This window comes from Zeus faber (genome assembly GCF_960531495.2).
Source record: "Zeus faber genome assembly, chromosome: 1".
NCBI classification, from domain to species: domain Eukaryota; kingdom Metazoa; phylum Chordata; class Actinopteri; order Zeiformes; family Zeidae; genus Zeus; species Zeus faber.
Window position 1 is genome coordinate 30,247,278 of NC_137193.1, and position 13,078 is coordinate 30,260,355.

General features: G+C 40.7%; 1 protein-coding gene across 1 annotated transcript in view; it reads right to left on the reverse strand.

The window, feature by feature from the left end:
* arhgef2a (Rho guanine nucleotide exchange factor (GEF) 2a) overlaps positions 1 to 4,379 on the reverse strand; it is a 39,442-nt gene extending 35,063 nt beyond the window's left edge. Inside the window, exons 1-3 of the mRNA XM_080017587.1 lie at positions 4,313 to 4,379; positions 4,120 to 4,159; positions 319 to 448 (exon numbers count right to left, since the gene is read on the reverse strand). Coding sequence (XP_079873713.1) covers positions 319 to 342 — 24 coding nt within the window. The 5' untranslated portion in view covers positions 343 to 448; positions 4,120 to 4,159; positions 4,313 to 4,379. The remainder of the gene's footprint in view (positions 1 to 318; positions 449 to 4,119; positions 4,160 to 4,312) is intronic.
* Positions 4,380 to 13,078: the final 8,699 nt, after the last annotated feature.

Genomic DNA, 13,078 nt, shown 5'->3' on the forward strand with positions numbered 1-13,078 from the left:
GGTGAATTCAATCGTAGGCTAATGTATTGATTTGTACCATAACTTGCTGAATATGTGATATTGATAAGTTATCACAAGGATCAAAATTGTAATATAGCAGATGCCACCCCTCAGGATAACATTCAAATTTTGACATTATAAAGAGTCAATGCTCTTTATTGACATCAGTAGCTGGTCACTGTGATAACCCCTTTTCTAAGACGTAATCAATAGAGGGAGATGTGAAGGTCCACAATATGTAGTTGAGAAAACACTGCTTCAAAGACTTTTAAGTCCACCCGAAAGAAGTTTCGACCAAACATGCTCCTCCGGTCCTACCTTGAAGGATGACCGGCCGGCCATCTTGCGCAGGAAGCCGAGCGTGCGCACCAGAGGGCTGTGGCTCCTCTCGTCCTTGTCTCTCGTCAAGTCGGTCCAGCTGCCCACGGCGTCCAGGTCACTATCCACACTGACCGGCAGAAAGACAGGGGGGGGCAAAAGGATATTTGGTAACACTTCAATTTACAGGTCCCACAATCCCTGATAATTAGCAAGTCATTATTTCAAAGTTTATCGAAATGTCGAAAGTAATTTCTTCAATCAAATATAAATTATCACAAAAGACTTTGGCTGATGACAATACATATCCACTATTATATTTGAAATTTGATATTGCCCATTTTTCCCATATTTCCCATATTTCTATACAATTAATTATGCTTATCAATTGACTTAAGTTTTCTGGGAATGTGTGCATTACCTAGTTATGACTTACTGGTAAATATTGGAGTATTTTAAGGTAATATTGGTATATAATTGTAAGACAACGGGGTATTTGTTAAAAGTTTGATGTTAATGTTAATTATCATCTACAAAGATGTTGTGGAACTGTATGACTTATTATAACTTGAACAATTCACCAGCTAATTGAAATTGTAACAGTTTATTGGGGAATGGCAAGACCAAGACATAACAGGGTGAATATCAGGATAATTTGAAATGACTTATTATCACACACCTGCCAGGGAATTGTAAAATGTGGTATTACCACATATCTAAAGAGAAAGTGAAGGGATATAGAGAGACTGAGGTGTAGGAAAGGGTTAAAAAAAGACATGCCATACAAAAATTATGTCAGTATTGTTCTATGCTGGGATAATGGGAGGGAAAATATTCTTTGTGTGGAGGCAAAGCAGCTCTGCACACAGGGACAGGAGAGACTAATTTGCAGCCTACTTATGAAACAGGACTCGATATGTCAATTTGTTCAGCACAAAACACTGGGAACATTATTGGGTCTCTTAGAGCTAACATCTAATCTTGCTAAGATCTCAACTGCTCAAGAAGTTGAAATGGAAATGGTCACGACATATAAGTATTTAGGTATTATTATTGATCAGAAGTTATCATTTAATTCACACATTGTTAACCTTGTTTCCAATCTGAAACTTAAATTAGGTTTATCTTTTAGGAATCAATCCTGTTTCGCCCTCAAGGCAAGGAAACACTTGATTTCGGCAACTGTTTTACCTTTATTGGATTACAGCGATCTGCTCTGAATGAATGTGCCTGACCAGTGCCTAAAGAAGTTGAATACTGTGTACCACTGTGCTTTATGCTTTATTACTGGCTGTAGCAATCTGGCACACCACTGTACTCTGTATGCTGCTGCTAGGAGGCCATCTTTGTATGTCCACAGACATTTGCATTGGTTGGCTTTCCTTAGGCTGGTTCCTCCTAATCTATATACATACATGTGTAAGAATCAAAATCAATATGGCCTGCGGGCTCCTGATATTCTACTGATGTTGGTCCCCAGAGTTAGAACAGAATTAGGCAAAAAATAATTAAAATATGTTGCCCCTTCTTCCTGGAATAATGTACAGAAGGACCCCAAATTGTCTGAACTGATTACTATTGGGTAATTTAAGTCAATTTTAAGGGATCATGAAAATGGTAGTGTTGGTCAATGTGATTGCGCCTTAAATTTTACTGAAATCACTTTAGAAAATAGTACCTGTTTGTACATCATAACTGGATTATTGTACTCGACCTTGTATTGCATTTTAACTGGATATTGTGTCCAAAACAGCTCTGACTTGTCGAGGCACGGACTCCACAAGACCTCTGAAGGTGTCCTGTGGTATCTGGCACCAAGACATTAGCAGCTGTTCCTTTAAGTCTTATAAGTTGTGAGGTGGGGCCCCCATGGATCAGGCTTGTTGTTCCAGCACATCCCACAGATGCTCAATCGGATTGAGATCTGGGGAATTTGGAGGCCAAGTCAACACCTTGAACTCTTTTTCATGTTCTCAAACCATTCCTGAACAATTTTTAAAGTGTGGCAGGGCACATTATCCTGCTAAAAGAGGCTACTGCCATCAGGGAATACTTTTGCCATGAAGGGGTGTATTGGTCTGCAACAATGTTTAGGTAGGTGGTACGTGTCAAAGTAACATCCACATGAATGCCAGAACCCAATTTCTCCCAGCAGAACATTGCCCAGAGCATCGTGCTGCCTCTGCCAGCTTGTCTTCTTCCCATAGTGCATCCTTGTACCATCTCTTTCCCAGGTAAACAACGCACATACACCGGGCCATCCACATGATGTAAAAGAAAACGTGATTCATTAGACCAGGCCACCTTCTTCCATTGCTCCATGGTCCAGTTCTAATGCTCTCGTTTCCACTGTAGGTACTTTCAGCGGTGGACAGGGGTCAGCATTGGCTCTCTGACCAGTTTGCGGCTACGTAGCCCCATAGGCATCAAGCTGCGATGCACTGTGTGTTCTGACACCTTTCTATCATAGCAGCATTAACTTTTTCAGCAATTTGTGCTACAGTAGCTCCTCTGTGGGATCAGACCAGAGCGGCTAGACTTTGCTCCCCACGTGCATCAATGAGCCCATGGGTGCCCATAGCTCTGTCGCCGGTTCACCAGTTCTCCTCCCTTGGACCACTCTTTGTAGGTTCTAACCACTGCATACTTGGAACACCCTACAAGACTTGCCATTTTGGAGATGCTCTGACCCAGTGCTCTAGCCATCAGAATTTGGCCCTTGTCAAAGTCGCTCAGATCCTTACGCGTGCCCATTTTTCCTGCTTCCAATACATCGACTTCAATAACTGACTGTTCACCTACTGCCTAATATATCCCACCCCTTGACAGAGATGATCAATGTTATTCACTTCACTTGTCAGTGGTTTTAATGTTCGGGCTGATCGGTGTATATATATTGTTATTATTATTGTTATTATATTATTATTATTAAAAATAATTTTTAATTTAAATCTTTTTAGGGATAAAAGTATCTTAAACATGACAAAAGCAGTACGCAGAGACATGGTTGAGGTCTCATTAGAACTGGGAGGTTTGAAATTGAGTCTGTCATTCAAGTTTGATCAATATCGATCTACAATCGGAGCAGAAATTTGTGAAAAACTGTCATAATATTTACGTTGAGGTGATTTGATTAGTTTCAGGAGTGGCCCCACTTTGTGACATCATCAACCAAAGTTGTAAGCCTAGACAGACAACTTAAGCCACAGGAAGTTCACGATAACGATGACAAATCTGTGAGATTTATGTCCAATACAGAATCCGTTTTCCTCTACCTACAGTATGAAGGCATGACACGAACAGCCAATCGTACAGAGCAGTGAAACAACCATGGCAGCGCACAGTGGAGATGAGGCCCCCCAGAGCTAACCGGACCGGGTGTATTGCTGCTTGCCGCTATATTTATTATTATTTTCATTATCTGCAAGACACATTGCTGTTGCCACTGAGTATATATAAGACTTAGCATTTTGTTGCATATACAGTAGTCCACCAGCCTTGATTTAAGAACATTAGATCATTCTTTTCTTTTTCTTCAATGAGCTAAAACAATAACTGAATATAATGGAAATAGGTCCCGGGAATAAATAAAAATTGTATTAAGTCTGGAACAATAAAACCAAAAGCAAATTGAAAATATCTAAATCTTGAAATAGTGTAAAAAAGCGTAGAAAATAGAAAAACCAACCAAAATGGCCTTTCTGGGAATCACAATGGATCAGACCACCAAAGGGAAGTCACAGAACAATTGCATTTATCAGGGAAAATCAATGGCCAGCATCAACAGTTAACAGCACTTACCTCTTTACGGACCCTCCAAGTTGGCTGTGCGGTAAAGAATCTGAAACACATTGCACACAAAGCAAAGACTAAACATTCTTGCACACCATAAATAGGAGAGACATTCTCTATAATAATTATGATTTCATATAACAAAAATATATAAACCTAGGCATAGAATTAAAAAAAACGAGTGTGAGAAAGTGAAGTTCACCTGATGCTCATTCAGAGGCCTGGACATTCCTCAAGAGACCGCATAGCCCCCCAAACATACCCAAAATCCATTCAAAGGAAATTTTAAATCGCCTGAGAGAAGGCTGATGTGATAGCCAGTTCTTATGCGATCGCTCAATGTCAAATTGCCATGAGTCTAAAGTCTGTAGAAAGAGGAGAGAGGCTTAGAGATGAGAGCGGGCTGAGAGGAGTGGAAATGGTGCTGGTGGGACTTTGCTGTTGGGCTAACAACACGAGCAGAGCTGCCACAGAACAAACACAGGAAGGTGGCTTCCGCATTTCAGCGCGCGCACACACACACACACGCGCACGCATGGAAGTCGGCGAACCAAGGCATGGGAAGCAGAAAAATGAACCCACTGTGAACACGTACTGGTGAGCAAATTGCTGGGATTCATCTGATGGGATATAGATGTCTCGGGTTTGTTTTCAGACCTGCACTCCCTCCTTGCATTATGGGTTCACCCATGACAGTGTTATAGTTTGGTTCCAAAAATAACGTTCCTTTAAATTCCTGGCTGGAGTTTGTTTGATGGTCCTGCATGGACACATTCACTGAACTGAGACTGTGAGTCACTTGATTGTGAGTTTGATCCATTATGCAAGAATGTTCCAATATCAGCTAGGTTTAATATACAGAACTGTAAATTACATAAATACAACATAATAGCCATGTTAAGAGACATAATATGCTGTATACAACATGATAAGTAACTATCAGACTTAAAGATGTAATAAAATACAGTGGCATAATCAAGAATGCCTTTGGAGAGAATGGGGGCTGGAGCCTATCACAGCTTACAATGGATGTAAGGCAGGGATTCAGGGACCTGAATTAGATCATCCATCACAGGAAATGGACACACACACACACACATACACACACACACACACAGACACACACACACACACACACACTTTGGGGCCGAAATCCACAAAAACTCAGGGAGAGACATCATACAAACAGCAACGCTACCAGCTGTGCCACAAATCAGCCACTAGATGGAGCTGTGGCTGAGATATGGACTACTCTGCAAAATAATGCAAGGAAGTATAATTACATACAGCTTCACTCTTAAGTCAAAATAGCACTCTAGTAGAAGTCACACACACACACACACACACACACACACACACACACACACACACACACACACACACATACACACACACACACACACACACACACCTCTTAAATGGCTACCAACCATCCCCAAAGCCCACCACCGGTTGTAGTTGGCGATAGGGATTGGTAGCATTATTGTTTTTTTACGCAAACTAAAATTCAATTGGAAAATCCAAACAATGAATAAACTAAAGTGAAAAACAAAACTAAAACTGTAATTAAAATCTGGTCATCCAAAACCGATCAAGACAACCCGAACCCCCAATCTAGCTGGACCAGCGTAGCATACCATAGCAGTGAGACCGGGGTCGATGGCGGGGAGCAGAGCCATTCGGGCCAGACCTCCACTCAACGCTAAGGACAGGGGCTGAGGCGCTGTAGCCCTGCAGCTGGTTGGACTGCTCCTGGCATTGGAAGAAAGAAAACATAACAACATTTCAGCATTGAATGACGAGCCTGTACAAAATACATTATACAGTGCAAAACAGGGAGAATCGACAGTGCCTTGTGGCTTTTTGTGCAATGTCGTGGAGGTTGTTGAGCCATGAACATCATGTTCAGTCTCAGGCCGCCGACTTCTGCAATTCAGAGTGACAGTTGCCGTCACAGCAGCCTCTCTGACAACTGCCATTCCATTCTCTACCATACTGTTGAACCTCACAGAGAGAGGGTCCTCAATTCAGCTCTGAACCACTCCCAATTCATTTTGACTGCTGAAAAGAGCCACTAAAAGGCGAAGTGCAGAGGTGAAAAGAGAATAAACTTAACCAGCTCTCAGACGCACTTCCCCTCTGTCATTACTTCCTGTTTACAAGGAACGTAACCAAAAAGCTGGTGCCTAACTATTGGTTAGAAAAAAATTGTATTCCCGTCAGACTGGACGCTGGACAGTGTGCAACGTCTTCTCCAAGGAGCCACTACTAATGTTTCTGGTGAGCCTGGAGCTGAAGACATACCATCATTTTATATTACATTGCTCTTTGCCATCACAGACTTAAAATTCAACAAGATTTGTTTTGGTTTGAGGCCACAATCTGAAATTCCTTGGCTGCATTTTATCCAAACAAGCTGCTTTATGTTTATAAAGTGTCTTCTTTGCTTTATCCAGACAACAGACAGAAATCACCTCCAGTATGGAGTAGTGTTTCCCATCGGCCCCTGGCTCCTCCTCGGTGAGTGAAGACAACGAGCCTTCCACAGGGATGATGCCCCTGCAAAGGTCTTGGCTCCTCCATCCTTGGAGCATCGCCCCCATCACCATCTCCATCTCTTCAGGGTCCAGGTTCTCTAAACTCACACTTTGTGAGAAGGAGAGAAAAATTACAGCTGAGACTCTGCCCACAGACAGTTTGCCGTACTGAGGACCTGAAGCCAAAACATGACTACAGAAGAACTTCAGTTATCTGAACCCCACAGGAATGACGATTGTTGGAAGTCCTAGTGAGTTACAAACAGGCATTTTTGCAAGTTTGAAAACAGTTTTGGGTGTTGAGTAGTGTGCTATCCATCCATCGAACCTGCGGTTATCGCCATGGTTTTCATCCACAGCCTGTGGCAGGGATCCAGGCTCCCAGCTGTGTCGCCTGCTGGGGTCTAGCTGCCTCAGGTGACGGGTCGCCAGCGAGCGCAAGATCACAGGGCCTCCAGCCCCGAGGCCAGCTGACTTGGGATCCGGGTGACATCGGGGACATAGCGTGTAGGGGGGCTGGGAGCTCGGAGCCACAGGGGAAGTAGGGGGAGGCGGTAGCGCAGCGGTAGTCAGCATCTGGGAGAGAGAAAGGGGCAAAGGGGATAAAAATATTGCTGTTGTTAGTTAAATCTTTAAATCAACACACTCTTAATCAGTTAAAAATGTCTACACAACTTTTTTACATACTGTAACAGCAAGTCCTCTTTTCCATTTTGTGATCAGTCAAATTCAAAAACCACAAAGATCATTGTCTGATTAGAACATTTTAATAAAACACAGGACAACTTATTACTAAGTGATTGTTAAACTGGTTTTATTCACTAGCTTGTGTGGAGAACTAATAATGTAATCCTGTAAAATAATGTAATCTTCCTACTAGGACACTAAAGTTGTGTCTTAATTGATGTAATATGAATCTACATCAGCACTCAATGAATTATGCTTATATACTGGCTATTGTAGCTATTCAGCTTCACTGTACTGTGAGTATTAGTTCCTCTAAGGTTGGAGAAAAATTCCCTCAGAACCACCATCACCTGGTAGAACATGCACTAAAGATCTATTTTTCTTCTCGTATTTCATTTTTAATCATGCTGTTTCATATTTTACCATTTCTATAGATTTAAGATTTTACTTATTTAATTAATGGTACATTACTTTTGCATGGATTTTTTTAATGCAATTTTAATGCATTGGAAATTTCAGTTGCCATAATTTTCCCCTCAAATAACACAAAAAAATGTTCCGAAATAAGTAATGACTAAATAAGCGAATAAGTCACCTTAACTTTTCACCTTACCTAGGCCCTGTCATTTCAGCAATCTTTCAAAGTAAATTCAATTCATTCCAATATAATTGTCATGTTTAATGTATTCACTCCATTTACTCTCAACAGTAATTAGCACATTTTCTTTGGGGAACTTTGACAGAAAAATTTGAGGAGTCCACTAATCCAAAACAGTTTTGGATGTGCTAAGGTCATCACAGGGAGGTAGCCCCATGATGCCACGATGATAATAAGGGATGGAGGGTGCAACTGAGCATGCTTACGCAGGCTTCTGTGTGTAGGTAGCCCCACTAATTATCAGCACAATGGAATCAACTCATTCAAATCAGATCTTGTGTATTATTGTTTGTTCCACCTCGTCTTGGCTAGTGACTGCTTTGAATAGAGCAGGTGACGACGGAAACTGCAAGTGACAGCTTGGAAAGACAGCTGACAGGAGGGAATAGACTCCAACCACGCGGGTCGTCATGGGTTGGCAAATCCTTGTAGCGTGCTAATAAACATGACAATTGTTGTAAACCTTTCAATAACCGAAGAAAACATTCCCAAGTGTTGTTGCCCTACATTTCTTTGAAAATCAAACTGTAATGCCATATAAACCAGTCCAGATAAGTGTGTCTGGTGGAACGATGAGTAGGCGTATGTTTTGCCCAGGATTCAAGGTATGGTCTAACTTTATAAACAAACTATTTTCTGCATTCTTCCAACTTTCCCCAGTTGCATATGGCTTGTCATTGTCATCATACTTCACAAGCACAGCATCCTATAGATCAGGGTTAAAGTCAAAGTCTGGTTTGATAGTTTAATCAATCTAAAATGCTAGTTTTACTATATTCTTATTTCTATAATTATCTCGTCTTTTTATATTATATATTTTTTAAAAGACTGTCACTTCTAAGATGTAACAGATTTAAAATTTTGAAAAAAAGAATACAAAAATAAATACATAGATGAAGTTTATATAAATTAAACTTCAGACATGGACTTTAGAATGTAGAGAATTTCCTACTGATAAACCAATCAAAAAGGGAGGTGAAGAGGAAATATATAGTGCAATAATAACTGATGCAGGGAAAGTGTGACACACCTTGGTATAATAATTACTACACAGTAGGGGGAGAAAATTATGTAGGCAAACTATGTCAGACAATAAAGAGGATACTCCTTTCAGTGCACATAAAATACTGAGCATATTGTTCTCTCTCTGATATGATGTGACACCAATTTCATGCTTTTATCCAATGTACTGCCAATTAGTCAGTGGTCGTGGGAGTAATTGCATATCACAATTATTATCAGCAAAGGCTTCAGTCAAAAGAACTTTTACAGCGAATGACAGACAGATAAAAATAAATGAATTTTAAGGATAGATGAATCCCTGTCCGTTCCCAGGGAAACAAACTTGAACAAGGTTGGAAAACTTTAGAGTAAAATGTAACCCTGGCTTCATTGAAACTACTAACATGTTAGGTTTGTATGTATACAACGTTGTTCTTCATCTTGTGCTCGGAGGGTCAATGGCGGCCCCTAGGGATCAATGTGAAAGCCCCCGAGGCAAATTCCTAGCATATTTAAGTACTCCAAAGGCTTTAATCATAGCTCTGAAACCAGAAGTTACAATCATATAGATATGGGTTTGGATTTCTCTTAAAAGCAATAAAAGAAATTACCAACTGCATGAAGTTCTTCAAAATGTATTCATATATAACTTTGGAAAAATAAAGTTCCAAACTGGAAATATGTATATGGGTAAACCACTAGATGACAGCATTGATCACCCCCTTGCCTGAAGTTACAATGCCAGAGCCAAACAGCATCTCCCACACAAAGGCTAAACAAAATAAAACTCAAAGTCTGAAAAGTGTGACCACTTGAATTGTTGAATTGAGTAAAAATTGGAATACAATCCATATATACCCCATTCTTCTGGTAAAAGTGGCCTCCCCTTTCAAATTCAGCGAATAACACTGGCGTAAAGTACAATATGTGTCTGTGGGCTTGTGTGCACGTGTTTACATACTTGGACTGAGGTTTGCACCATGTAATTATTCTGTAGGTAAAGACTATTTGGATGATGTTAGATTATATAGAATGGCACTACACTCACATATGTGCACCAAAGTAAGTATTCACTTTCAGTCCATGTTAATTAAGAATACTAGTGCACTGTCAAAACATGCCTGTTTGTGAAAGTCGCTGCGACTCGCGGTGAAAAACACCAGGGAAATAGATTCTTTCTCACGGGAAAGAAAGTCTCAAAGTTTATTAATATTACACTTGTCGCATGTCCGCACCAAACATGCCTGTTCAGAACCGGACGCCCCGCCCCCCGCTGGCTCACTGGCTCACGCATCCGCTCTGGCTTAGCACGGCTAAGTTTAGGTATAACTCTGATGTCACGCACACTACTGTCCACTACCGGTTAAAGTCACACACCAGGGAAAAACACTTTTAATGACTCAGTCGCAGAGCCCTAAAGCGCCGCCCCGCTGCTGCATACAACTGAGAAGTCCTGTGTTGTTTATTTACAGAATATTACACCCTGTGCCAGTTCCACTTGCTACACGCCACCGAGTCCATTATTCAGGGCCCTCTGAGGCAGTAGCACAGTCAATTATGTAAAAAAAAAAAAAAAGCACCCGTTTATTGGAGAGGGTGGAAGGTTGTAACAAGCCAGGAGCAGATGAAAGCTTGTCATGACAAAGGTTCCTCCCGTTTGTAGGGGGATGGGTGACTTTGCCTGTGCTGTGCTTTGCCTTTGACTTTGATTGCTCTGACGAGTAACAGGCATACAGCCACCCTTGATCCCGGGCCCAATGGAGCCCCAACTAGATCCAAGACAGGTGTGGCTGCTTAAACCACACCACCTAAACACCACACGTGTTGTGCGTCCAAATTGCACCCAATTCGATGCTTACATCCCTAGCAATACACCCGCCGATCGGATGAACAGTTGTCAAGATAATCGGAGGACAAACAGACAAACAGACAGACAGACAGACAGAGATTCCTTCCTTTCCTGTAACCAGGCCAACTGATTTCCTCAAGAATACAAGTCACTACATCAAGTTACGCTGTCTTCCCACGTACAGAAAGAAATGCCTCCCATCAACCGACACCTCCTTGTCACTTTGAATAACTACAAAACAGCTTATGTGCAAATAAAGCTTACTTGACTGTAGCATAGAATTACAGGTTTTTAAGTAAACAAGCTCCCTGTTTGTTAGCTGGTCCACCAAATGAGACAATAAATCCATCCAAGGGAGTTGTAGTGTGCAAGTATCACACGGTTTGGTATTTTGGTATTCACTGGAATACGATGGATGTCGTATAAACACAGCGGCTCTAACAGCTAATGTTTCAAATTTAGTATTGGTTTTCCCATAATGCTTTGATTGCTTTGTGTTCCATGCATGTTAAAGTTATGGAACAAGACTACTCATATATACTATTAATTATTTATATTATTTATACATTTGTTAAATACCATGTGCCATTTTAAAGAGCATAATCCCACTGTGAAACTATGTAAAGGCAGCAAGCCAGGCAAAAACATATATTTCACTACTTCAGCACATTTGATTTATTTAAAAAGGACCAATCACTAATATCTTATCAGCTTGTTGCACAAATTGACCATGACCTATCAGCAGTAGTTTGGTCAATGTTGATATATGCCAGTCAGTCCACCGTTACCTCGATGGCTGCTGAGATTTCAAGCTCTCTAAACTCTCTGTTTAGAAGGCCCCATCCCTGCTTAATGCCTGCCCCATGAACTGCCACTGTCTAAGAATCCTTTGCTACAAGGTTAAGAAGTTTTCTTCTAGTGCAAATAAGCCTCCTGACTAAGCCTGTATAAAAATGCAAAAAATGCACATGCAGAGGTCTTTATGATATAGTGATGATACAACTTAGCAAATATAGTTCACCACTTTTCCTTGATTTGCTGTACTACCTTTCTGTAAATACATGGGATTTCTGTACATTTAAAAACCCTTGCAAAGGGATATATTACCTTTTAACTTGAAATTATTGAACATTAATTTAATTTAGCAGTTAATGCTTTCTGTCAGTTTGAGGACATCTTAGCTCACGGGGATGGAAGGGAGGAGACACTTTTGCCAATAGAGCAGTGCAGGGATGATGTATTTTTGGAGGCCAACCCGGAATTTAGCATCGCCCTGGTTCCCTCGACTAAAGGCCAATGGGATTTTTCCATTGGATTTTGGATTATTGCAGAAAATAAGCTCTGTGGCAAACAAAAGTTTATGATACAAATCTAGGGCTTCCTCTGTCCTTCCATTGTCACAAATTTTTCCGTTAAATATTCAATGCAAAGTGTGTTTCTGACCTCAAGACTGCCTCAAGTGTATGAGATTTACTGAACAAGGCAATTTTTCAGTTTCCAAACTGTATCGTCTCTTCCTTTGCTTAATGCTGACCATCTTTTCTCTTATCTCTCACACGTAATTTGTCTCCCACCTTCCAACTTTCCCTCTATATCATCACTCTCTTCCCTAATAACACAGCTATCAGGTTATGGTATGCACCCTTCAGAAATAAAATATTTTGTTTTGTGGCAAGTTTGGCTTGCCAAGAAAAACATTTTGATGAGATAAGCAAGAAGGCAGGCTGGATACAACTTTCAGCCAAGTATTTGGTCTAAAGGAATGCTCATAAACATGCTTTAAGTCAGACATGACATAAAGCACAAGACACTGGGGAAAAAAATAAAAATTCTCCTTTAAAGCCTTTCTCACAATGGAGGCCAACATTGATGTTTGAAAAAGTTAACTACATGTGGCCCAAGATCACTTTTTTTTATTGACTATGGAACAGCAAAAGCATTGCAGGGTCAACATGCACATTGCAATTCTTTGCTCTGCTGGTATTTGACAAGTGCAATCGGTTTTAACAGACATATTCACCCGGCATGTGTGCTGTATAGTCCTATTTAGCTAAATTAAATTAGTATTGATGCTGAACTTGTTTTGTTGATGAAGGCAGGACTTTTGAGGTTGACAAAGGGGTCTTAAATGTTTGTTTTTTTAATAATGGGTTTTTCAATCTACTTGTTCTCAAGTTCTCAAGTGTTAAACTTGTTGCAAAGAGTTGTTGGGAAATCATAACTGATCCGATCTGC